The sequence below is a fragment of the Zootermopsis nevadensis genome, unplaced genomic scaffold, assembly GCF_977971745.1.
Source record: "Zootermopsis nevadensis isolate Lab colony 2312 unplaced genomic scaffold, Znev_1.0 Znev_ptg000029l, whole genome shotgun sequence".
Taxonomy (NCBI): Eukaryota; Metazoa; Arthropoda; class Insecta; order Blattodea; family Termopsidae; genus Zootermopsis; species Zootermopsis nevadensis.
This window is the reverse complement of record NW_028259161.1, coordinates 3,544,317-3,568,910: the sequence shown is the minus strand read 5'-3', so window position 1 is coordinate 3,568,910 and position 24,594 is coordinate 3,544,317. Positions and strand designations below refer to the sequence as shown.

The 24,594-nt window shown below is 36.9% G+C and overlaps 3 protein-coding genes and 1 long non-coding RNA gene across 6 annotated transcripts; all 4 read left to right on the top strand.

The window, feature by feature from the left end:
• Positions 1-670: 670 nt before the first annotated feature.
• Positions 671-5,703, top strand: LOC147872248 (uncharacterized). Its single transcript, XM_087357901.1, has 4 exons — positions 671-868; positions 2,071-2,183; positions 2,621-2,752; positions 3,048-5,703. The coding sequence occupies exons 1-4, from the start codon at positions 801-803 to the stop codon at positions 3,176-3,178; spliced, it is 444 nt and encodes a 147-aa protein (XP_087214027.1). The 5' UTR covers positions 671-800; the 3' UTR covers positions 3,179-5,703.
• On the top strand, positions 4,241-14,429 carry LOC110835776 (uncharacterized). 3 transcript variants are annotated; one of them, XM_087357899.1, is made up of 7 exons: positions 4,241-4,382; positions 7,645-7,778; positions 8,192-8,269; positions 8,409-10,321; positions 12,352-12,473; positions 12,714-12,905; positions 13,337-14,429. In XM_087357899.1, the coding sequence occupies exons 4-7, from the start codon at positions 10,311-10,313 to the stop codon at positions 13,462-13,464; spliced, it is 453 nt and encodes a 150-aa protein (XP_087214025.1). In that variant the 5' UTR covers positions 4,241-4,382; positions 7,645-7,778; positions 8,192-8,269; positions 8,409-10,310; the 3' UTR covers positions 13,465-14,429. The 3 variants fall into 3 exon arrangements, with proteins under 3 accessions (XP_087214025.1, XP_087214026.1, XP_087214024.1); XM_087357898.1 differs by having other exon boundaries at positions 4,265-4,382; positions 7,650-7,778; XM_087357900.1 differs by lacking the exon at positions 7,645-7,778 and having other exon boundaries at positions 4,263-4,382.
• A 1,026-nt stretch (positions 14,430-15,455) lies between these two features.
• On the top strand, positions 15,456-18,792 carry LOC110835777 (uncharacterized). The gene is made up of 4 exons (XR_002545021.2): positions 15,456-15,893; positions 16,386-16,467; positions 17,044-17,154; positions 18,444-18,792. It is a non-coding gene; the product is annotated as an uncharacterized LOC110835777 (long non-coding RNA).
• A 1,006-nt stretch (positions 18,793-19,798) lies between these two features.
• Positions 19,799-24,371, top strand: LOC110835774 (uncharacterized). Its single transcript, XM_022076331.2, has 6 exons — positions 19,799-19,979; positions 20,609-20,690; positions 21,716-21,852; positions 22,142-22,237; positions 22,795-22,881; positions 24,062-24,371. The coding sequence occupies exons 1-6, from the start codon at positions 19,889-19,891 to the stop codon at positions 24,142-24,144; spliced, it is 576 nt and encodes a 191-aa protein (XP_021932023.1). The 5' UTR covers positions 19,799-19,888; the 3' UTR covers positions 24,145-24,371.
• Positions 24,372-24,594: the final 223 nt, after the last annotated feature.

Genomic DNA, 24,594 nt, shown 5'->3' with positions numbered 1-24,594 from the left:
CTGGTCCTGGGTCACTCTTAACCCTTTAAAGCACACTGATACGTATAACTATCACCTAATTCAACATTCAATAACTCTGTATTTTATGGTTTTATATGATTCTCAGAATAAATAACTATTATTTCCTTAAACAAAATTAATAAACTGATCTTCATGGTGGATAAACGGGCATTGCCTGGAAACTTTCACAGCCGGTAAAATATCTATCAGCCCCCTCCCGAAACAAATGTAGTGTCTCGCTACCCCCCAATTCTCTCACTCTTTCTCTCCGGGCTTCAAGGACTAAACGGTCGTCAATCAATCACATGAAGAAAACATTACATGTCTTCATTAAATCAGAAGGTGCATCATCTTTGTTACAAAAGCTGGCTATGGGAATCTATCCCGAAGTATAAAAAAAGTGTTCACATCTGTACAATCAATTTCTCTAAGATCAAATTTTAATAAGAGTCTTCCATCCACACTCAGTTCCTAAGTAGTCTCTTCCTACGACGTTGTCCAAACAAATCCTGCATAAATTAGCTAAACTGAAATGATTATCAATCAGCAACGTTTCAAAAAATGTCGACATTGATACAACCATCTTTAATATTACAATCTGCTATTTTATCTTCGCGAAGATAATTTGAAAGGTAACTGATAACATTTATAGTTTGATAAAGGTGCTGTAGTCGCGATCGAGGAGAAAAGTATTGGCAGTGTGACAGTAGCTAGTGCTGCAGAAATGTGTGGTCGATAATTAATATGTTTTGTAATTCTTATGAAGGAGTTTATCCGGAGGAGATAAGAAGCAATGAACAATGGCATCAGCAGATTTTTCGACAACAGATCCTACGACAACAGCTATCCCTACTAAAGGGCAGAACAGGTACAGTACCACTTACCCTTTTCTGTTCAGTGTATTAGCTAGGGCAAGGAAGACAAGTAATGCATCAGAAACCTCTTGAAAACAGACACTTAGAAAACTTAGAAGGTGGGTGGATAATATTAAAACGGATCGTAAGGAAATTAGTTCTAAGTAAGGAGGATGATGAAACTAGCTCATTATCATGTCCTATGGCAAGCTCTGTTATTCGCGCTGTGGAGCCTTCGGTTTCTGTTAATTTTACAGGCTTAAAAATTGCCTAGAGTCACCCTTTCTCCTGAGTCGAGACGACAAACAGAAATTCGAAATAGCCACTTTTAAGATTAATAGATTATGAACTCACGTTTTGTAAAAGTACAAGTATCTGTAGTAATTAAATACATTGTCTGTTATCTGAATCCAGAAACGTGTAATTTATGTATTAGTAGTTTGATTTCTGCTCATGAAATTCAACAGTAACTAAAGACAAAACCCATTTTTCAATTAAATATAATACAATATTTAATTAAGCACATTCTATTATTTTAGCAACCACGTTTAGCAGTCTATTTCTGTATTTGAAATAACTTTTATAACAAGTTTAATTTTAAAAATGGTTATACCGAAATCTTAAAATAAACTCTGGTGAAATCCATCCTTTTCTAATACTTAAACCCACTGCCATAAAATGTGCTAGTACAGTTGATTTAAAATCATTTTGTAACAAAATAGTAAAGCTGTTGTTTGCAGTCACGAGTAAGTTAGTTCTAAAAACTTTGTGGTAGAGGGATAAATATTTATCTTGATGAGTGGAACATAAAATATTTCTTGCGCGGTCCCATTATTGACACAACATAACCTGTGCAGTTAAATATTTAAATAAACCAGGAAAGTAAACCAGATACCAGGCAATTAATTACATAGGAAAAGTCTCACTTCATAATCATCTTCCCACAACCTGAGAACATTACTTTCACGATGTATATTGAACACTGCTCTGGCTGGGCTTTGTATTTCAATCATATATCACTAGATTTCTTTATGAGGACTTTCATGTCATGTGCTTATTTCCCCTCTTGTTAATTATAATGAATTTTCTAGACATCGCAGCCCTAAAGAAAACTTATGCGTTATGGTTAGCCCGAAGTAAAGGGAACAAGGGGACAGAGCCTTTATCCTGAGAATCCGCGTGCAAAACACCTCACTGTATGTTACTTCTTTCGCAGCAACGATATGGTGCAGGTGTGGATATGGCTCTTAGTGGCAGTCGCAATTATTGGCTTCCTTTTCAAATTCTGCACTTGGTGCGCAGAACAAAACAGGGAGTCTGGTTCCACACGTAAGTTGTTCACAGTAATTCGATTTATGTTGTAATTCGCTCGACCAAATCAAGAAAACCAATAACAGGCATACATTGGAAAGGATACAAAATATTGAAAAATCAACACGTTAGTCCCTCACCTCAAAACATCGAAACGGTTAATACAAATTGCAGAAAATAATAAATTATAGGCCTTGCGTGAGACATCCATTTCTTTTTCCCCACACTTTACAACTATTTTAACATTTATTCATAAAGATGGCAGAACTACAGGAATCAACAGAATACGACCGTTATCTGAAGCGATAATCATATAAAACTGATAATTCGATTTCATCATAATTAAAATAAATAATGCTGAGTAATTCAAAAACCACTGTTCATTGTGGCCGTCTGGGCTGTGACGCCACATAACTGCCTGCCTATCCTAAAAACGAATGCACTGATCTTTCCAGCCACCAGGAGCCTGTCCACAGTAGCCATAATCGACGCAGCCGCTCCACAGTCGATGACGTGTCCTCGTTGTGACCCATCGGAGTACTTCGCTGGTTTAGATCAGCCTCCTCCTTACGGCAGCCTGCTGCAAGGTAGGCGCACAGCAGGCTAATACATGCCGATATCAGCCTATATGTATATGCAGTATATTCGTTCTAACCGTTTTCTTGTAAGGAAAAAGAAATTTCACTTCATTTGTCATTTCTTGCCCAAACTTATGGAGCCCTCGTTTAAAGCCCTCTATACGCCTCCGTAGCGCCAAAGGAAACTTATTTATCCGGTGCTGATACTTCGTATGCTTTGTACTAAAATTATTTTATCCAACATTTGTAATTTCTTATCAGTCTGAACGTCTCACTTTAATTGTATTTTTCTCTTTACATAAAGGCTACCATGAAGATCCACCCCCATCATACTCGTCTTTGATGCTTCACGCTTTACCGACTGAGGAACACAGACAACCAACTGCAAGCACAGAAAACCACACGGGTGACAGTCCTCACAGTTTACACATGTAGCCGCTGAGAAAGACAGGCGACCGCTTCCAAGATACGAGTGTTCACGTTCACATGGCTGAATAAATACATGAAAACCAAAACGGCAGGAAGAAACAGATGAAGTCAGTTGCAACAACAGTTAGTTATCAGTCGAAAAGGTTTAACAGAGATAAGACAGATCAAAGCACACCGTGTTTGTGTATGGCATGTGAACGTGTTTATAGTGATAAAGAACAAGGATTAGACAAGTAAAACACTGATTTCTAACGTAAAATATATGGTAATTAATTACACCAATAAATATTTAATTCAACAGAAATGACGAGCGCCGTAAAATAAGCCTGTCCATTAACTCGCCATAACTTTGGGCAGAGCAATGGACCTGTCTTAAGACAGAACACTTAATAATAATAATAATAACTACAGAATGTACTCTAGTTTCAATCAAGTTGCAATTTATTGATTTGGTTTATCAGTTATCTGAGGACGATGTATAAACTACAGAAGTTACTTAATTGCCACAGAAGAGCGAGAAGAAATGGATCAGAAGAATAAATCCAATTCAAAGTCCTGATACTGCGTTCTGCGTGGGCTGCCATACTACAGCCGGCAGCTGAAGTAGACAATAGATTATCACATCTGAATGACAGTAAATTATGTACGCGTATGGTGACAGAAAAGATATAACATTTCATTTGTTTTGGCGATTGTGACGCAAATTTGGCTTTACGATCAATATTATAGGCACATATTATGAGACCTGTGTTAGTTTGAATAAATAAAGCCCATAAAACTATAGTCATGATCCAGATGGTAAATTTGAATTGTAAAACAGATAAAATTGAAAGACAACAAACTATTTTTATCCACCCTTGTATTATGAGATTGACAGGAAATGTGTTTTGCACGCCCTGTTTGACAAGGTTAGCTTCGTTTTAGACACGCAAGAGGATCTAATCCGCAGACCGATAGAATCGAATCCACACAGTTATATAGTGAAATAGACGTCTTTCTTTGTGGAGGAGGGTTTATCTACGACGGTCGGGTGACGTAATACGAATGTCGCAAGTGGCTTCCTACAAAGCAGGCGCGTCAGTATTTGGCCTAGAAACATCTGCAGTTGGTTCTCTGTTACTCTGTGAAAAGGAAGGATCGTGAATACATGAACACAAGAAATAGCTTCTTCGAAATTCGAAAGCCGCTGGACAATTTTAAGGAAAAATGTGTAAGAAGTTCCCTTTTAATATAACAGGCTATATAATACTGGTGTGTAACAATTTAAATCTTATTTAATTAGGGCCATTTCAAGGCCAATGAGTAGATGGGAGAGAAATACGAAACTGGTTTGCAATTAATATGCCAGGGGAGCGTAGATTCGACTAATATGACTCAGGACTCAGTGTTTTTGTGAACACGGTAATAAACCACTGCGTTCCTTAAAGTCGGAAAATTTCTTAACCAGCTTAGCGACTATCAACTTGTCAATAAGGCCTCTGCTGTATGGAGATAGACTATTAGGTAACTTAAATACGCTATTTCAACTAAGAGTCAAATGACATGGGATTACCAAGAATTTAAATGATTTGTAAGGAGACTGTCGTCGCGCATTTCAAGGTAATATCTTGGCACTCGCTTAGACAGGCGGGAAAATAGTGATAAATCTCAGATAAAGTGGTAACCCGGACTAGTAGTATATACACCACTTTTATTCCTTGGTAAAGGATTTATCAAGATTTCTTTGTACTTACAACGCAGTGTTGATTATTACAGTAGAACTTCCTTATATTAGAACTTTTAACACATTTCTTCAATTCGAGGCAGGTAACCGTTTAACAGTGTAGAATTTGATACGTAGTTACAAGCGAGCTGACACAGAACCTTAGCAAGATTAAATGTTGTTAAACGGCTTGTAGGTTTTTAAGTTGCATTTCTGTAGCCCTCCTACTTTGTCTTCGTTTGCTACTGCAGAAAAATATACATTATTTAAAAAGTAAATCATCTGTACAGAGTGCACAAGGACATCATTATTTCAATCTATATTTAATTAAATACGTCTCCATCGATTCAAATAAATGTTATATACATTAGTTATATTTACATTTAACGTCACGTCCTCGTTTTTCTTTCCTAGTAACAGTGCAGTATTTTAGGTCTTAATAATTGCGCGATGTCAGACTGTGTTTGTATTTTCTAAGAAAATAATAGTGATATTCAAGAAAAGACTGATAGCATTTCAATACTGCAAATCCATCCATCCACTTAACATTATTGCTCATATAATTAACATTTCAAATATAATTTTGCTCAAAAGTGGATCAATACTGACTAGTCCTATTACGTACTTTGTAAAGTCTAATTAAATTGTTTCATACATCAGGTTTATGATCCTGTATCGAATCCTGACCGAATGGGAAAGTGTTTAAAAAAATATAGCCTTCATTAAGAACAATGTATCGGCCTTTTGATGTATGTTTTCTTGATTCCTTTTTAAAACGACAGTTAAACAATAAAGATTCTTTAATGAAGTTAAAGATACGAAGAGATAAGACGTGTAAATTTATGTACTTTGTCACCCATTATGAATTCCGATTGCGACGCATGAATCCCATATCATGCATAAATAGCAAAGACAATTTCTCAGACACGACTTTGGGATTCGTGCGTGGCATGGCGTCGACACACAGACATTTGTTACGTCAGCAACGAAATGCGATTAATTCATGTCATGTTATTCACAACACAGTACTTTTGAGTACAATGAACACGCAAATTTTACCCTCGGTACTTCTTAGGCTACATCACGCGTGGAAACAACTAGACTCGTTTTCTGTACTTCGTTGAAGATGTTTATGGAATGCAAAACCTACTTCACAACAAACCGATTTTTCATAGGGGCTGCGAAATTCCAGACGCTGTATGTATATCGCAACTAAAAACCATTCAACTGCACTGTGTATGCCGCGAACGATCTTGAACCGCTCAAACACTGGGATCACAGGTTCGAAATGCACTCGAGACATGTATGCACATTGATATAAGCAGATACTGGGATGGGCCGATCACCAGTCCCAGAAACCCAGAATTAGTTCTGAATCATAACGGGATAGACGGACAAGTCCGTCATATGTAAGACTTGAGGTTCTCACAGCGGTGAGTATGAAGATTTCTGTCTTTTGGGTTATTGCGCTGTGTAGTCTGGTCGATGTTAACCAACGTTTCAGAGGTCATACTGCCTCCGTCATCAGGGCGATGATGACGGAGGCAGTATGACCTCTGAAACGTTGGTTAACATCGACCAGACTACACAGCGCAATAACCCAGAAGACAGAAATCTTCAAGTCCGTCATAGCCTAAGAAGAAAAAAGCACCCATCAGTCTTCTAATCACAATTTTATATTTGAACTGTATCACTCTTCGCGTGATATAGGACTTTATTAGTTTGCCCCACTGTTCCACTGTACAAAACAGATATAACGCACTTCCCAGTTTGACGGTAGATTAATTTATCCCTAAAATATATAATAAAATTCAGGTCAATACACAAAACTTTATTTGGATGTTAAAATTTAAAATTTAAATGTTAAAATTTAAATGTTAAAATTTAAAATTTTAACATTTAAATTTTAATTTTTAACATCCAAATAAAGTTTTGTGTATTGACCTGAATTTTATTATATATTTTAATCAAAAACACAAACATGACGCATGTAAACCTTAAACGTAATTTATCCCTGTCTGTCCGGAATGTGTGTGTATTGCTCCATATACAACACTAATGAATATCAGGCAAATACATTTAAAGAGAGAACCAAACATTTTTCTTGTCGTTGTATTTCACAATAGGCCCCTACGTAATGATTATTCATGCTGCTCAGTCCCACATAACCTCCAAAGTTGATGGAGCACTTTTAAGCTGATCAAATATCCTTCCTCGTACAACAAAAGTCATTAAAATATTATAGAGATTATTTCTTTAGTCTCTCCCATAAAGCTCTTGCCATTTCACATTAGGCGACTATTAACCTCTGCAGATGACAAAAACGCCGTTTGTAGGTACACAGTCGATTAAGCTCTACTAAGCAACTGCGACTTTACCACACTAAACACAAAACCAAAACTCAAAAAATAAACTTGAACTTAACCTAAATTGTTATTGCAATTTTCTAATCGTAAGGTCAACTCTCATACTGCCTTGACAGAACCTCACATGAAAGTGACGTTGGTATAGGTTCGTCACAATGTTTGCAGCAAAATACATTAATTCGATTCAATAAAATAAGGAAAACCTTCTGGAGCCAGTATTTTCTGAGCCTAATTGAAGACAATAACAGTCCGATAATAAACGAGATAAGAGATCTTATATCTGACATGATCTTGGATACGTGGGCACAAAACATGCCAGTGTGTTGTGTGCCAGATATGAAATCCCGAAATTATTTTGAGTATAGCTCCCGAAAAAAGTTTCGTCATAAGCCCTTATTTTCCAGAACAGTCTCCTCATCCGTGATCCTATTCATCACGATGGGAGGGACCATCCTGATGGTGTTTCTTGTGCTCACCTGCTACAGGATTTTCATGATCTTGTTTCGGAAAGAGCAAGACAGAGACAAATTCATAAGTGGTAAGTAGGTTTCCACTCATATTCCTAAAAACGTCGATGGTGGTCTTCCCATTTGTAACGCTGTTTGGACGTGCAGTAGATTACCAACGTTTCTCAGAAGTATACTTTGACTTCAGACCTGAAGATGGAGGCTGTATGTTCTTCCGAAATGTGGGTAATAATCTATAAGTTTAATCAGCCTCATAACTCACAAGACTACCACTGAAAATAGTGTAACCTATTTTAAACGGAAGAATTCTAGATACACTTACATTTATCATTAATTACTGGCAAGCAAATAATTATACGTCACAAATGAAGACTTGTGTGGTCTGTCAAGTCAGTTTGATATGCCATAAGATTAAAATTTTAATTTTATTTGTAGAAATTAATTAATTAATACGCTTATTTGTGAATTAATTTTTCATCTGCAGAAAATCGCAAAGTTATCTACTCAGCCCCAAGATGGCCGGTGGAAAAATCGGAACAGATTCAATGGAAAGTTCCACCAGGTAAAAGCAAGTGCAATGAGTGCAACTAATCCCACGGGAACTCCCACGCCAGTACGATACTTGAAATATATCAGTGATTCAAATATTGCGCCTTCTATGCTGAAGTTCATACACTTGCTGGTAATTTTGTCTCTTACAGCGTACAAAGATTCACAACCACCTCCATATTACTTCGTGGTCGGGGGTCCAGAAATACAGCAACCTGAGACTTGGAACCTGCCAACGGATGGTACGTTACTGATCCAACGCGCCTAAGTGAAGCCAGAATGTAGCAACTTGTTTCAAAATAGTAGTTTCGGATGCAAATCATCATTATAGTCACAGTTTAAAAAAGTGGTCTTCAGTACTGAAGACTCTATCATATAAGTTTGGTCATGATGTTGACGAGCGTAGATCTAAACATTTAGTCACATGTGAATCATCATGACAGGAAAGCACCGAAAGTCGTTGTCGAGTGGTTAGCACTCCTGCTCCATATTCAGGAGTCCCGGATTCAAATATAGGCCCGGAGACCGGTTATCATGACTGAGGTTGTTTGTTTTTCCTCAGACCCTCCAGGCAAATGCGGGGATAGTACCTTACATCAGGCCACAACCGCTTCCTTCCACATACTTTCCAATTCCTTATTCACTATCATCCTCTCAATCGACGTTATACAGACTGAGTTACTGAAAAAGTGTATTAAAATAAACTATAAGTAAATAAGTATGAAAGCTACTACTCATGCTGAAAATATTTATTGTTAGAGAAGTCTTGGTATGTGACAGTTACAAAGAACTTTCATACAAGTTCAATTCTGAATATTTAGATCTCTTATTTTCTGATAGATTACAAATTGTTACAAAAATTGATAGATATTCCACGCTCTCCAAAATTGCAGCATATTTCTCTTGTCAGAGGCTGCAAGTGAAATTCTGAGGACATGGGGACAGTCTTCACATGCATAAAAAATTACAGTGTGGGGAAAAGTATTCAAGGGTATTTTATATAACGTGGATATCTTTACTATCAACTCTCATTTTATGTGGTATTTTTCTTAACGGTGGCATTTTTTATGTGCACTACGTACACCGGGCCCTACATTGAGGCTGTCGTCGGGCGTAATTATCTTCATTTCGCAGTAAAATTTGTAAATAATCTGCCCACAGAATGTCTGCATGCAGAAATTACAGACACAGTGGCACAAACTAAAATGATTATTCTTCCTTCATGCAGTCCTTTTTCGTTGATAATTGTGGAACTAGCAGAACAGGGTAGTGAAGTTGCATTCAAGAACACGCAGGCACTGTCTTCTGTTTCCACCCCCTGTTAAGTCTTAGGGTGACATAAAAAGTATTTTAATAACAGTTACATCTATTTTACAATTAATCATCTAATTAGGTACTTAGTTGGTTATATGACATTTAAGGTTTTCACGGCTATGAACATTTGGATTATGGTCTTCTCGGTTATAACGCAGTGTAGTTTTGTACGTGTCTATCAACATTTAGGAGAAACGCTGAAGATGGAGACGATATGTACCTCCGAAATGTTTGTGTCCTAGAAGTTTGCACAGCATCTTAATCCAAAAGGACACGCTATAAAATAATCTATTAATCAATCAGTCAGTGTTTTCGCCATTGTTTACCACATAGAAGGTTAAAATATTCTGATGAACGTCTCAGAACTCGACTGTCACAAGAGACAGGACGGATCTGAACGTACGGAGTCCTCGTTTCATGCCCACAGACACAGTCAGTGTCTTCGCAGCCTGATGGATGACCTCACTAACTTACTTCAAAGGAAAGATGGCTTCATGCGAAAGTCTCTTTCTACATGGCATAGTAGTTCTGTTGCTTCACTGTCACTTTTGTTCACCTGCTCTATCACTCCTACGGCCATGACGTTCGTTACTGATACTAAAATGATAACGACTCGTTTGATAACGACAGAAACCATCACGGTACTCTGGGCTTCAGATGGCAGTCAACGATGTAGAAGACGTACAATGATTTCATCGACATGTGAAGATAACATCTGAAGCCTTCGAGAACCGACAGACATGGATTTAAGGTATGGTTTCTTTGTCTGTAAATATTTATATTCCAAGATGATGAACAAAAATGTACCATTCTCCTTACATTATTTGCATCGTTAAACAAGGGGCAGTGAAATAAAGAGACAAGTAAAACACGCGAGGGGCACAATAAATACAAATGCAATCAAACAGCCTCAAGAAAATACACCCCTTAGGAGATACAGGCGTACATGAAAAGATAATATTAAAACTGATATTAGATAGACACAGTGTAGTGGTGTGGAATAAAATGGATGATGTTTAGAATCTATTGACTGGTTTGTGTTTGCGCGGGTGAACAGGGTGATGAGAATATCTGAACCAAAGAGAACAGAAACAGGATGGAAATTTTTGGTGTAGCAATAAGAATACTTAGTAATAACTTACCTGGCAACGTTACGGTAAGCCTGCTCTTAAATATGCCTATAAAAACTTTCCTTTCTTTTTGGTATGCACGTGATGTTGTGATAAACAACGTAAAAATGTTCGAAAAATGGTGCATTATTTTACGCATTTGCAATATCTTACAAACAATGGTGCTAGTACTGTTTCCGACATAAAAATTCGAAAGGAGGTGAAGTTGAAATTAAGGTATGGATTTATAAACGTGGAGTTATGATCATGTTTAGTTGCATAATGTTCTTCACTCCGAATTTCGATGGACTGTTCATATGCACCAAATGACACGGTCGAGTGGTTAGTAATCCTAATTCTTGTTCGGAAAGTCAAGATATACAGGCTATATCTACTGAGGGTTTTCGTGGTTTTCCTTAGTCCTTCCAAGTAAATTCTAAAACAGTATAGGAACCATATCATTTCCACATCGTTGTCCATTATCCCATTCGACGATAAACAAATAAATTAACACGCAATAAAGCACATATACATTCACAATGTAACTTTAAACTTTTAAATGCGAGTCTTTATGTAACTAAACCTTATCTTAGTATAATGCCTTGATAAAATACGATATATATTACAGAAAACATAGTTGAGAGATGGAGTGGCACTTTTTCTGCGTGTCTCAAACACCTAATAAATTCTGACAATGAAGGGACAGTACTCTTAAGCTTGGTATTTCGTGTGCAGTTGAAAAGTGTTCATGCAGCTTTTCTTTCGCTAAATGTAAGCATTTATTACAACCACGTACACTCGTACTAGGACAAAACGTTGTCTAGTAATGCTGTCATGCTTACGGTCAGTGCCACCCAACAAACAGGCTACTAAGATTCTGTTTATACCGAAATTAAAATTTGCCAACGTTTCTTCAGCGTTGAATGTCATGTCGTATTCTGTTTAATCTAATCACACTTGTTCAGTGTCAACGCCGTTAATCTGAGGTCCTTGAATAAGCCTACTTCCAACAAGCACTGAAACATGCATAGAGTTGTACATCTGAGGAACTTGAAATATGAAAAATGTTTAAAATGATGAGCGCTATGATGATAATATTAATAATAATAACGATTAAACATTCAAATATAGGCTGCAAAACTTGTTTTATAGATGCAAGTAGACCTGCTGTTCAACGATCATCACCCATAAATATTTTAAGTGACAGGCGTAAGTAGGCCTATGCAGACACGAACATGCACACACACGCATTCGTACATACATTCGAGTACATAGATACAGTGGTCTTAACGTCGCAGCCGAGTGGTTAGCATTCCTACTTCGAATTCGGGGGGGTCAAGAGTTCACATCTAGGCCTAGTAACTGTCTATATTCACTGAGGATTTCCTTAGTTTCCATCTCTAACTCCAGACAAATTCCGGATAGCACCTTAAATTAGACTACGGCCGCTTCCAAGTCATTGCTCATTAAATGACCTAATCATTCGACGCTATACAGTCTGAGCTACGGGCAGTGACTTTCTCGAAAGTACATGAATAAACATAGTTGGTAGTACAGTGCACATGTTAGAGTTTTCCCAAAAGGATTGAGCAATTTAAGAACTCCAAGTCTTACATTAAAACGCTGCCTATTTTAATATTGGAAATCAAAGATGCCACGATTTGTGCTGCAGTGCCATGGAAGGCGTGCTGATTGCAGCGGCAGGCCTGTGCTTACTTTTTCTGATGGGTGCTTGCTACCGCTGGTGTAAGCTAGTCAAGCGAGTGGGAACATCCCGGCGTGATATGGTCATGGGTAAGCATAACAACCACTACCACTGTTTCCGAGAGCTGCACTAAACTGTACGCTGATCCGTACAACCCTTGCAACTGCTTCATTCCTCATTCAATGAGTCCTATAGCGTGTCCTGAAATCCTATGTGCAGCATGTTCCTAGGTGAAAGAAACAAACGAATATTAAGGTATCCATCATTGTGTGTTCAGTGCCCCTTGGCCGTACTTATGTCAAGACTTCAGCAGACACGTTCATTTCCAGCTCGTCGCACAAACATCGCAGTGATCGGCAGTACTCCGCCCCAGCTGCGACGGCCAGCCGACAGCAGCTACTCGGAAGAATTAGCGGTGCGACACGAGAATCCCTACGCCTCAGCGTACAACGTGACTCACCCACCTCCACAACAACTGCCCCCCTATTCGGCTCGCCCCCCTCCCTACGAACCCCCTCCAGGTAGATAATGTAATGGTCTTTTGAATCGGAAGTTGTAACAGAAAATTATCCTCATCTGGTTTAAGGAAAGTAAGAGCCATTTCATCTGTGTATTAAAAAACGGCCCATCCATGATTTTAATTGTCTAATGACAACGACTGCTTTTTAATATATAAGACTAGAATTATTTTGTATTACTAGACCCTTTGGGGGACTGCGGATATGATGAAGAAGCAATCGTTTAAAGAGGTTCTTAATAGGAAAATGAGAACATGGAGGAGCGAAAAATATTAACATAACAAAAATAAATAATTAATAATTGCAGCCTGTCTTGCTTTATTTGTATTATTACGGGTTATAAACATAAAGATCTACTGGTAACCCAAGCACTTTAAAAAAAACGTCAAGTCTTTCGGAACGCGTGCATTTCTAATGCCTGTTTCTAATTGCAGTATTCCCCGATGAACCACCGCCTTCTTATGCATCAATTTCACGAGAGGAAAGGAGACAACAACGCAGAATTCGGATAGCGGCTACTAGAATCGAGACGAGAAGGATAAACCCATCTGCGAACGCGTAGAGTTCTGAAGAAGTCCTTCAGACGGTCGTAACTTACCGTGATATTTATATACAGAGAGTATGCTGCTGTAGACTGGAAAGCTATTCAAACTGAAACAGAACTCCCCCCCCCCCCCCCCGGAGGTACGGATATTTATTTGGACACGTCTTACAGGTCAGAGAAAGAGAATGTTTGACAATCACTGGAGTACAAAACAATACTGGGTGAATTTTATACCTTATTAATTACAATTAAAATGAGTATTTTACATACAACAATTCTGTTTCTCATTTCAATGTTTTCCATATCGTTCGTAATTAAATAAATAAAAGAGCAAGAACACAATCCAGTCTGCAGCAAATAAATGACAAATAAAAAGTAGGATGTTGATATTACACGAAAGTTAGACATAGTTTAAACAATAATTATATATTGTCCTTTAAATGAAACGATGTGTTATTGGATAATAAAAATAAGGCAGAAATACTGCCACAAGAAATGTCAACAGAATTACCTATCACCCCACACTTCACCCAACGATGGAAGGAAGATGAAGAAGGAAAAGAAGATGATTATGGCTACAGCCAAGTTCCACATCGTTCAAATTATTTGAGTGAACTTAAATTGCTCTCGGTGTGGAAGGTCTGCAACTTTCATCAGACATATTAATATGACTGTCGCTAGAAGACACGTGATGAAACATATCTCTGAGAGTAATATTTAAGCACAAAGAAAAACAATAAAGTTGGAGCAACTGACATAATCAAGAACTGAAGATTGTATGCTTATACGACAAACATAAAGTGTCGCATTATGTCTTTGAACATAAACATTGCTGCAAGAGGTTAGGATCGCTGATTACATGAAAATTGTTCATGAACGGTTGTGGTAATGAATGTATGAATTTATCCTTTTGTCTTCTTTTAAAAAACCGTACATTACAACATTATGAACATCGCAATGTTAACAATAAATTTTGTCACTGATTTGTGTTCTGTCCATCCAAATCCCTAATTCATGGATACCGGGAGGCTCTTTACACAGGGCGAAGGCGGCCGAGGCGGGAGGCTGACTGTTCACTTCCATTTAGTGCCGAAATTGGTAATGAACGGAGGACCCTTGCTGCCGCGTAACGCTTGACACGGAAACGGGAAAACTGATTTAAATACGACAGACAGGTAGTAAGTGGCTACGTTGTGCGCTCAATTAAAGCTAGCTTTCTAACAAGAGTCAAATACATAAATACAAAAAGCGAACAATTATTTCCGCACTCTCAAATGTATCCGCTGAAGTGACTATCCAAAATGGATAGTCACTTCAGCGGGGAAATGGATCACAGCTTAGCATAAATGTGGATAATTCACAGTAAGTTTACACATTCAGAAATCAACGACTCTTTTCAACGGTTAAGAGAACAAATGCCCGGTAATGAATTTAGATATTAAAGGAACACTCTGCATTAATCTAAGGAGAACGCCACTGCCAGTTATATAAATATGTAATAAATATATGATGTGGTGTCTGGCACAGTAGTATTGAAATTACAGGAACAAAACTAATATCAGAAGTCCTGGAAACATTCCAGATTTTGGTTGATTTCTAAATCTCATCCAGGAATCCTATCTCATGAGGCAAAAAACAAAAATGACTGAAGGTGAGATTTCAGGTTCTCATCGCATCGAGTAAACATTATTCAGTTTTATTTCTTACACTGCTGAAGCACGCAGTCCAATACTGTTCGTCGTTTTCCTCGGTCCTTCTACATAAACTTCGTGTGTGGAAACAGAAATTACACTATGATTGAAGCACTCCGTATTTTATCGTATTACATAACTTATGTTAAAAGTTATAAGAGGCTGGATAAGTCCCAAAGCCGTTCTTCACGTTGAGGTTTAAGGTTAGAGGTTAGAGGTTGAGGTTAGAGTAAAAATGTCTAATCTAATGCTTTTATTATGAGTCAAACCCCAAGGCCCTCTTCGTAGTCATTAGTTTTAATTACTGATTCCCATCATAATCGACCTAGTGTTTCAAATTGGATGTTCCAAACAGTCTGAATTTACACAGTGCATTTAACACGAACAAATGAATATACAAAGATCATCGACTGAAATAAGAACCGACTTTTTACGCACCCGTTAAATATTGTTATCCCAAATGGATCAGGACAAAAGTTATGTTAACAGATGCTGTTAACGATGTTCTTCTAATCGTTCGAAGACCAACAGCACAATGCCATCTGATTTTCTGACTAATGGCAATCGATTGGTATAGTCATTACCCAGGAGATGAGTGCGCTTCAGTCCGAACATTTCCTTTTTCATTCCGTGTAGTGTCGGTAAACTAAACACTTATCTGTCGTCAGTGACTTAACGAGATGTTCCACGGAGCCAGGTTCATATTCACACTCATGTGTTTACTGCATGCAGTGGTAGGCGATATCAAATCTATGGGTAAGTTGATTGACTAGAATTATAAACAATTCTGAACCTAATAGTTAACACCGTTTATATTGTTCCCACAATTCAGTTTATGAACAGCAGACAAAACTGAAACAAGCTTCGGTAATTGTAAATTTCCACTCGTCGAAGGCTAGCGGGCGACTATATTTCTAAAATTTCTTAATTAATCTTTGCGCTTACACTAAGATAATTGGTATTTAAGTAATTAGTTGGAGTACATTTTATGTTATTAGCAATTAATATATTGATGTATTGTGAGGATTACAAATTTGACCTCGCTCTATGATAAAAATAACAGAATGGGGGTGATCACAAGAGATGATCCGTGATCATAAGGAACCACATTTCACGGCCGACAAATCAGACATATCTGGCACAGTACCAGAACATCTTAATACAATTCATAAATGTTGTAGTTGACTGATGACATTGCATCGTGCATCGTGCATTTTCTTACAGTTTATGTTCCCATGTTCGTTTCAGATGCTTACTCGAATATCTACGAGAATAATACGACTCCATGTCCAAATTGTAATGACGAGGCACCTGAAGACGATCCAGGAAGGTAAGCAAACGAGGTACAGTGCAGAAAGAGGAATAAGGCATTCACCCTGATCTGTTATGTCCCCGAATATAATGAGCACTGCGGATAAGAAAAAATCAATTGAAAGGGCTGGAAATAATTTATAGTTTGCATCAGCTGTACATATTATACTACTAATTATGAATTCAGAACACAGTAGTCCAGGTACCGAATATTTTTGCGAATATTTCAGGGAGTGTCTTTACCTGTCACAAAAGAGAAAGAAATTTCAAGAACTTTTAACATGTTTATGACACTTATAGCAAAACCTCTAAAATAATTAAACGCAGTCCATTTTTCAGGAGGTACTTGGAGGGAAGAACTAAGTATCATATTCGAGCTAATACGGAGTCCTTTCTGATCAGCCAGCAGGTAGCCTGTTCTCATATTTGTGGTAAACATAAATGTTACACTTCGTTACAAAACTCAAACATTTGTCGTACCAACATTAAAAAACCGACAACTGCGATTTATTTCGAACCAGTTCTATCCTTTTCAAATTATTACAAGACATCGTGTTATATTTAATGTGTAGAGCCTGTTTCTTGCTTTCCACAGTCCCGATACCTGGATATACACAGCGATTGCTACAGCTGGATGTTTGGGGGTAATCGTTGTGGTCATCAGGTGTTTCAAGAAATGTGTGAGAAACGACAAAAGCTAAAACTGGTATGTACAGTCTCATACCAGAATGTCGAAATAAAAGAAAATGCAGGATTACTGTAATAACAGCGAATCATACTTCCTGTAGCTGAGTCGGGGTACCTCAGTCGGCATAATGACTAGGCTATGATTCGATTCCCAGTAGGACAGGATTCGCCTCAACGTCCAACCCCCCCCCCCCCCCCCAAATCAATGGGTACCGATAGTCTTTCCTCGGGGATAAAGCATATAGCGGCCGGGGCGTGAAGTTAACAGTTTAACTCCAAGGATAAGAATGCGTGAAGCTATACCTTCACTCACTCTTAAGTTCGCAAGGCGTGGTGCTTGGCAAGAACCACAGGCAACTCAACTGTACACAATTCATACTCAGCATGTTAAGCACTTGTTCGAGACAACAGAAAGCTCTCTTTTGTAGAGTTTCAAATAAACATCAAAATTGGAAGACGGCTGTATTCTGGATTGAAGTGCCGTGTAGTCTGGTAGAAGTTTACCAATGTTTCAGAGGTCATTGTTGCCTCCATCATCAGAGCGATGAGCCTCTGAAACGTCGGCAGACTTTTATCAGACTACACGGCGCTACAATCCAGAAGACAGACATCTTCTAACGGTTTGAAGTTTTCTAGTTTCATGCTTTGGCCCTCTTTTTCTAGGAATGCAAAAAAAACTTGACATGATGGGCCAGTTCCTATTGGCCCATTAACTGCTAGCGTCAATAAAATATATGAGATTTAAATGAACGAAGTCTTTAATATATGAGAGCCCGACTTGAATGCCCTGTGAAATATTAACATACGAAGAAATTCAAAACACTGAGTTGTTATTTCAAAAAGGTAAAAAGTTGTTCACGAATAAGATTTAAGAAGAGACAATAGAGAGAAATACTAATATTGGAAGAGAGTCACGATTTCCCTCCTTTTAATGGTCCTCGATTTAAGGAAGTTTTTGCGTTGAATACTGCAAAAACAATCAGCATTTTTAAAGTATAAAATATTAATGCATCCTTTACAGAAATAGATGGAAATGTAACTAATCACTCGTTCATAACATTACATCGCAGAATATGTACCATTAATTGTTATTAATATATCACCGTACAGATTTTTCATAACTCAGTCTGACTGAACGGCGCTAGAACTTCAGCTACCTTGAAAGTCCGAATCCATGTCAATTTCATTGAAGGTGGGAATTTCAAGAGTCATTACAGAAACACAGATTCTGAAACCAGTCTTAGGTAACTATATTTCATGTCACACGCCGTAGAGCCTACTGTCTGCTAATTGTACTATTTATTTCAGATGGATGCAAGTCCACGTAACAATTACTGTGGTACTCCATCAGACGGTTAGACAGCAGCACCCAGTTCCAACAGCCAAAATATCTAAGGATCATTCTCATTAGAACGGCAACTGAATGGTTTTAGCGTTAGTTAATAGCAAATCTGTAATTCCTGTACTTTTACCAAATGCACGCAACATATTGAATGTTGAGTTTTAATACGAGACTTTTTTGTCCCAGCGATGGATTAATTAATCTGTATTTACTTAATTTTATCTCCTAAACTTGTGAGTATGCTTTAGTTTGTATATTTCGCTTGTATGTAGAAATGTATTCATGCAAAGCAAAAATAAAGCCCGATAATCTATACGTCTGTCTCCTTGTAGTGTTTTTTCAATTCCTGGTTATTTTGTTGAATTTTTGTTGAGTTGTAACAGAGATTTTTAATAAATCTTCGTGTCACAAGGGAATTCTAGACTTTATCTGCTAATTATAACCAATATACTTTGCGTAAACTATGGATATAATGAATAATGAAATAAAATTAAACAAATGAAGAACCTAGATCTTAAAGTTTGCTGGCTTTAATGAAAATTCTAAACACACTTTAAATTCACCCACTAGATGCCCCCATCCAAAATGCGGATTCATACGTTCACATTCGACAGGCTGCTGAGGTTAGGGCGGTAAAAGACCATAACTGCGGGGGAAAAAGTCATAACAACAGAAGAATTTCATTTCTACCACAGTTAACAGAAAATCAGTTGATTCAATCATTTCGATTATTTATATAATCTCTGCATTAATTATCATAATATTAGTAATATTTAGCAACATATCCCAAAGATAAAACATAAAATGCAGATAGAAGGCATGTAACTTTTTTCCAAGTTTCCAGGGTAAATTTGCTGTCCGCATTTATTAGAAAGTTCTATCCCGCGTAGTTTATTCAGCGTAGACGACATTCGAATATCACCAGTGCACACCTGTCCCTACATTACCACGCTTTCAAACTCATTGTACTTTTGAAAATAGCTTTATCTGTTTCAGTGACACAGGTCTAGCTTCATCTCAGCTTAAGAGGCCAATGAGTTATGTCGTCATAACATACTCTTTATGTGCACAATAGTAAGCAAAGAGGCAATGTGCTTCGTTTCGAAAGTGGAAGTCAATTATTTAAAAAATCTTCTTTCCTTAAACAAATTAAAATCTAAGGAAACTTGTAGCTCTACTGAAATGCAAATATCCGTATCAAATTACTAGGGAAACAAAATGCTGATACCTTTATCTCCAAAGAAGGGGCGTTGCTAATTTTAACGCCACTTGAAATGCGAAGAATCGATATGGACATGGAACGATACGAGAAGCCACTGATAACGGCAATGTGGAACTAGAGATAACAACTAGTGCAACATCTACATTCCCACTTGCTACTCTTAGGTTGCTTTCTGGGCAGGCAGAAGATATGTGGGTTCAAATCATTGCACTAATTTTAGTGGTTGCTGATTTAACAGCAGCGGGTGTGGATATTGATGGTGTAAACTACGGTCGTCTGTGTAAGTAACCATGTAATAACTGCATAATGACTCTGTGTAAAAGTAAAATACATCTAAACATTGTCTTTGTGCCTCTTCTAAAATTCTCTCAAGAAGTTAACTTCACTTTCGTCTGTGTAAATTTGTTTTGTTCTTTAAAACTAATAGGCAGCAAAACTTTTTCCTAATAACAACATTCTTTATCGTATCCAAACTAGTGTTTCTTTAGCACCTCTTTTAAAGTTTTCATTTTAGCACACTCTGCATCAGTTTAGTCTCTGTTAGTTAAGACTAAAACACCCCTTTCAATCAGCAGAGCAAACAGGTATCAGTTCCGAATGAAAGTGAAACTCATTACTTAATTGCGACAGCATGATAATTATCAGCAATATCTATAATAGATGAAAGAGAGTTAGAATTTTGAGAAATATTTAATCCACAGCCACAGAAATAAATGTAATGAGTTTACAAATGATCCCTTATTCAGAATTCTAGTGAATTCCATTATACGGCAAGTAAAGTGAAGTTATATTTTATCTTTCCTGACAGTCCAAGTAAGACCTACAAGTCAACTATTCACTACGTAGTTTTTAAAATAATATTCTACTGAAACAAAATAAATCAGACTTGATTTTTTGTTGAGTTTACAGATGGAAATGGAGTTTCAAACGACGATCCTTCGCGTCATCGATCAAATACAGGAATCTACAGAAGTTTCGATTACACTCTATGGTAACAGTACTTTTCATCTCCATAGTAACACGGTAACATGTGACTTAAATATGTCTACACAAAATATGCATGTGCAATTTATTAATAAACTTGTAACTAACAAATAAATTGAATCGACTTTCAATTTTAATGTCACTCTTATCAAAGTAGCTTGCGCCATCGAAATAGCTGGACGTCCAAGTGGCATCTCGTAACATTTCAAATTTGTTGCCGCAAGGGCTGTAATCTTAAATCCAAACGCCCAAAGCGAAAAATTACAAGCTGTCAGCTGTCCACTATTTGTACTCAAGACTGTTTAATATTCCTACGTGATATTAAAGTAGTCAGCTTTTATCTAAACCTATTATAATCCTATCACGATTGTTCTATGTGCTCAAGTAGATAACAACTTTGAATTTTTTATTCGATTCCGATCTACCTTAAAACTGACCACACATCTGCTTTAATAGTTTGCAGCCACTGGTGACATGGACATTGAATAGCCCAGTCGATTTTATTGTTCAGATGACACATTAGATGATTTACATTTTGTTGAAAAGCAACTTGTAATTTCAAAATATTAATAGACCTATAACAATAAATTTTATGTTACACTTAGTTTTCACCCAAAATAAATATTAAATAAGGCGCGATGATTATAATATTTAAAATTAACCACATCTTTTTTACTAATAAAGGCCAAAGAGCAATCCTATATTTACCCTCAACAAACCGTCTTAAACTTTCGATTTCCACAAAACGCGGGGAATTTGACTGGGTGAGGAGCTATTTCTACCTCAAGAAGCTCTGCTTCATTCGTTAGTTATTTTGTTAATAGGTTAGTTGTCTTAACAACTGTGAAACAAAATCTTGCACATATAAAATAACAAACTTTTTCTTAAATTTCCCTATAGATGAAACAACAATATTGACGTTATGGTATTTTAAGGGAGGTTCTGAAACCTATGTAATAGAACAGAGTTTAGTACAATACAGCATATGTGCACTACAAAGTTAAAATAAGCACAAACTGTTTCCTCGTGCAGGCTGTATGTGGGCATTGGTTCACTGGCGTTAGTTCTGTTCGGGATCGCCTTGGTTATATACAGCTGCCTCAATTGCTCCAGCTGTCCAGCATACAAATACCACCAGAGGAGAAATCAAGGTGCAGTTTTCTCTGCTGGTAAGTCAAATGTTTACAAAAATAAAAATGCACTACACAGACCTACACATATTGTACTTCTAAATCAAAATATATTATTTTCTAATTCGATCGATTCAAGCAGAATGAGATGGGCGTGGTATATAGCACAAATGGGATATATGAGAAATCCATACAACATTTTAGCCAGAAAATATAAACACAAGAGAGTACCAGAGAGTAATTGTAGTGAAATGGCTGATTGAATCACGTATGACACGACCCATATTCTGATAATTATTGCCATATTAATTTAGAATATGTGTTACAGACGTACCACCGCAATACCACCAACAACAACAACAACCTGCCACCTTCATCCATGCAGCAGTGCTTAACAGAAATCCCGGGATAGTGTACGTACAAGGTAGGGGTAAACAAATTTTAAGTAATAAGGAAAGTGTGGGCCAGTGTCCCACATTTAAACCTTGCGTGCTGCAAGTTCATTTCATCTCAAAGTAACAGAAATAATTTAATATATTTATTTTTACAGTCCATACACAAACGTTGAAGTTTATTGATGTTGTTAAGATTATATAATATTAAAACATTTTGTTGTATAAAATATTATATTTGGCGCTCTTAATCGTAAATACGATTTTACATTATATTATTTAGCGCTTTTTATTTATTAAAACGACATGTTTCGACGGGTAATACCGTCGTCTTCAGGTTTTAATCAATTTTACAATATTTTAAAATTATTATATTAAGTTACAAAAAGAAATAATTTCATGATCATTATTATTAATTCTATAACTCTTAAACGTATAGAATGATTACGTAATCATTAGCATATTCACGAATGTACGGCGAGACCAATGTTACATAACAGGCATTCTGACATTTATTTCATGGAATGTAATGTGGTAAACTCTGCACTTACGCCCTACTGAAATACAATCGCATTGCCGTTTATTTCAGGCGTCTCACAGCAGTTGCCAGCATGCATCAGCTATTACAACGATTCCTCGGGCTTCCCTAAGACTGCAGCGGGAATCTATACTCCAGGTACTGGCAAATGGAAACACCTTATTTAATTAACCCTTTTCTTCCTGTTCTTATTTAAAGAAACTCCCTAATATTATAATAATAATATTTTCACACAAATTTATTATTTAAATTGTGAAAGGCACGTGTAATTGGTTTTAACTTTCGAGGAATATTGGAAAACTTTATTTTCGCTCATCTTCTCAAACACCAAATAAATGCAAGACACAAGGCTTGCACGTCTAAGTAGTATATCTCATATTTAACAAGGATAGGCTTGTCATTATTATACACTGGCTTTAGTGCGTCGTCTTCTCTAATATCAGACAACATTCCTCCCATATCTCAAATATAAGTGTTTAATATGGATTAATCAAACTTAAAATTCGGATGACTGGATTAATAAAGCAGTTTTAATTTTTTTCTCGCCAGTTCGAGCACAGCTTATTCCGAGTCAAGTAGCGTTTCTTTAAATAGTATTTTGTGATTTTATGATCGAATTTCTACCTGTTAGAGATTTAAATTCCATACAATTCACAGAACATTTTTATTTGGCTAATTATAGCAGAAAAACAAATTTTCCTTCATAAATGTGCCTGCTTTAGAAACTGTATGAAATGCACCTCACACCCTACCAGAAGAATCGATAAGTAACACAACGCTATATATCTTTTGAAGAAACTTTGATACCATAACTTAAATTTGAAGTTTAAATGACAATAAGACACCAGTGTATTATCTATGGCCCAGAAGCAATCTAAATTGCAACTATATCTGTTTAAAGCAACTCTTTCAGCATACGTCAGCACTTACAGTACTTTTTACCTCGAATATAAATTGTCATATGAAGAAATAAAGACGATATAAAATAAATCTTTGCTATGGATCTGGTTGTAGGTCCGGGATGATTTCGTCACCTAAATACGCATCCAAATAAAAAACATTCTTAGTAGTCCCTTTCTGTCTTTTGTAGCAAACGCTTCGCTGTATCTCATTACAGGGGCCCATCACTTGTTTTCCCTTTTCATCGACATAGTATAAAAGAATGGTACCATTATTTCTCCAGCTCCAAATCAAGTTAATCCTATGCAAACGCAGGATTTATTTTGCCTGCAGTCCACTGAAAGGGCTCACTCTGCCACGCAGAGGCAAGAAATAGTGAAAGAAACTAGGAACTGATTCTTTGTTTCTAATATCGCAGGCAATTCGACATTGGAGCCGCCTCCAGATTATGACAGCGTACCACCACGCCACGCCACCGCACGGCCAGTAAATGAAACATAAAAAGGGAAAATTCAAGTGGTACGAAGTGTCTTCCGATGCCTTCTTCAGTTATTTTGTGTGAAAAAAATAATGTTCGGTGTATTCTGTGGCGACGTTTCGAGTCTGTCTTCTGTTATTTAATGTGATATATGTTCAACATAATTTATTTTTGTGTTACTAAAATAAGATAACAGTGAATATGGTATTTATCACATCAATCATTGGAAAATAAAGTTAAATACTTATTACATGAAGGTAACTTAACAGACCATGGTCTAGCGGACACTAAGTGTCTTACTTCAGGAGGAACGTCACTCTAATTTACATTTGGAAATTCAGAGTCTGAATGAGACTTATATATATATATATATATATACACACACCCTAAGATTTTACATTTTTTCACTCAGTCCCTACCAAGTATGTGACATGTTATTACATTACACCAAGAATATTTCATACATTCCTTCA

Excerpts from the sequence above, each read along its gene's own strand:
- LOC110835776 (XM_087357899.1), top strand. Across the intron at positions 12,474-12,713 it reads CCGGCGTGATATGGTCATGG|CTCGTCGCACAAACATCGCA; the intron begins GTAAGCATAACA and ends GTTCATTTCCAG. Across the intron at positions 12,906-13,336 it reads TCCCTACGAACCCCCTCCAG|TATTCCCCGATGAACCACCG; the intron begins GTAGATAATGTA and ends TTCTAATTGCAG.
- LOC147872248 (XM_087357901.1), top strand. The coding sequence starts at position 801 with ATGGCATCAGCAGATTTTTCGACAACAGATCCTACGACAACAGCTATC. Across the intron at positions 869-2,070 it reads CCTACTAAAGGGCAGAACAG|CAACGATATGGTGCAGGTGT; the intron begins GTACAGTACCAC and ends CTTCTTTCGCAG. Across the intron at positions 2,753-3,047 it reads TTACGGCAGCCTGCTGCAAG|GCTACCATGAAGATCCACCC; the intron begins GTAGGCGCACAG and ends CTTTACATAAAG.
- LOC110835774 (XM_022076331.2), top strand. The coding sequence starts at position 19,889 with ATGTGGGTTCAAATCATTGCACTAATTTTAGTGGTTGCTGATTTAACA. Across the intron at positions 19,980-20,608 it reads TGTAAACTACGGTCGTCTGT|ATGGAAATGGAGTTTCAAAC; the intron begins GTAAGTAACCAT and ends TTGAGTTTACAG. Across the intron at positions 22,238-22,794 it reads CGGGATAGTGTACGTACAAG|GCGTCTCACAGCAGTTGCCA; the intron begins GTAGGGGTAAAC and ends CGTTTATTTCAG.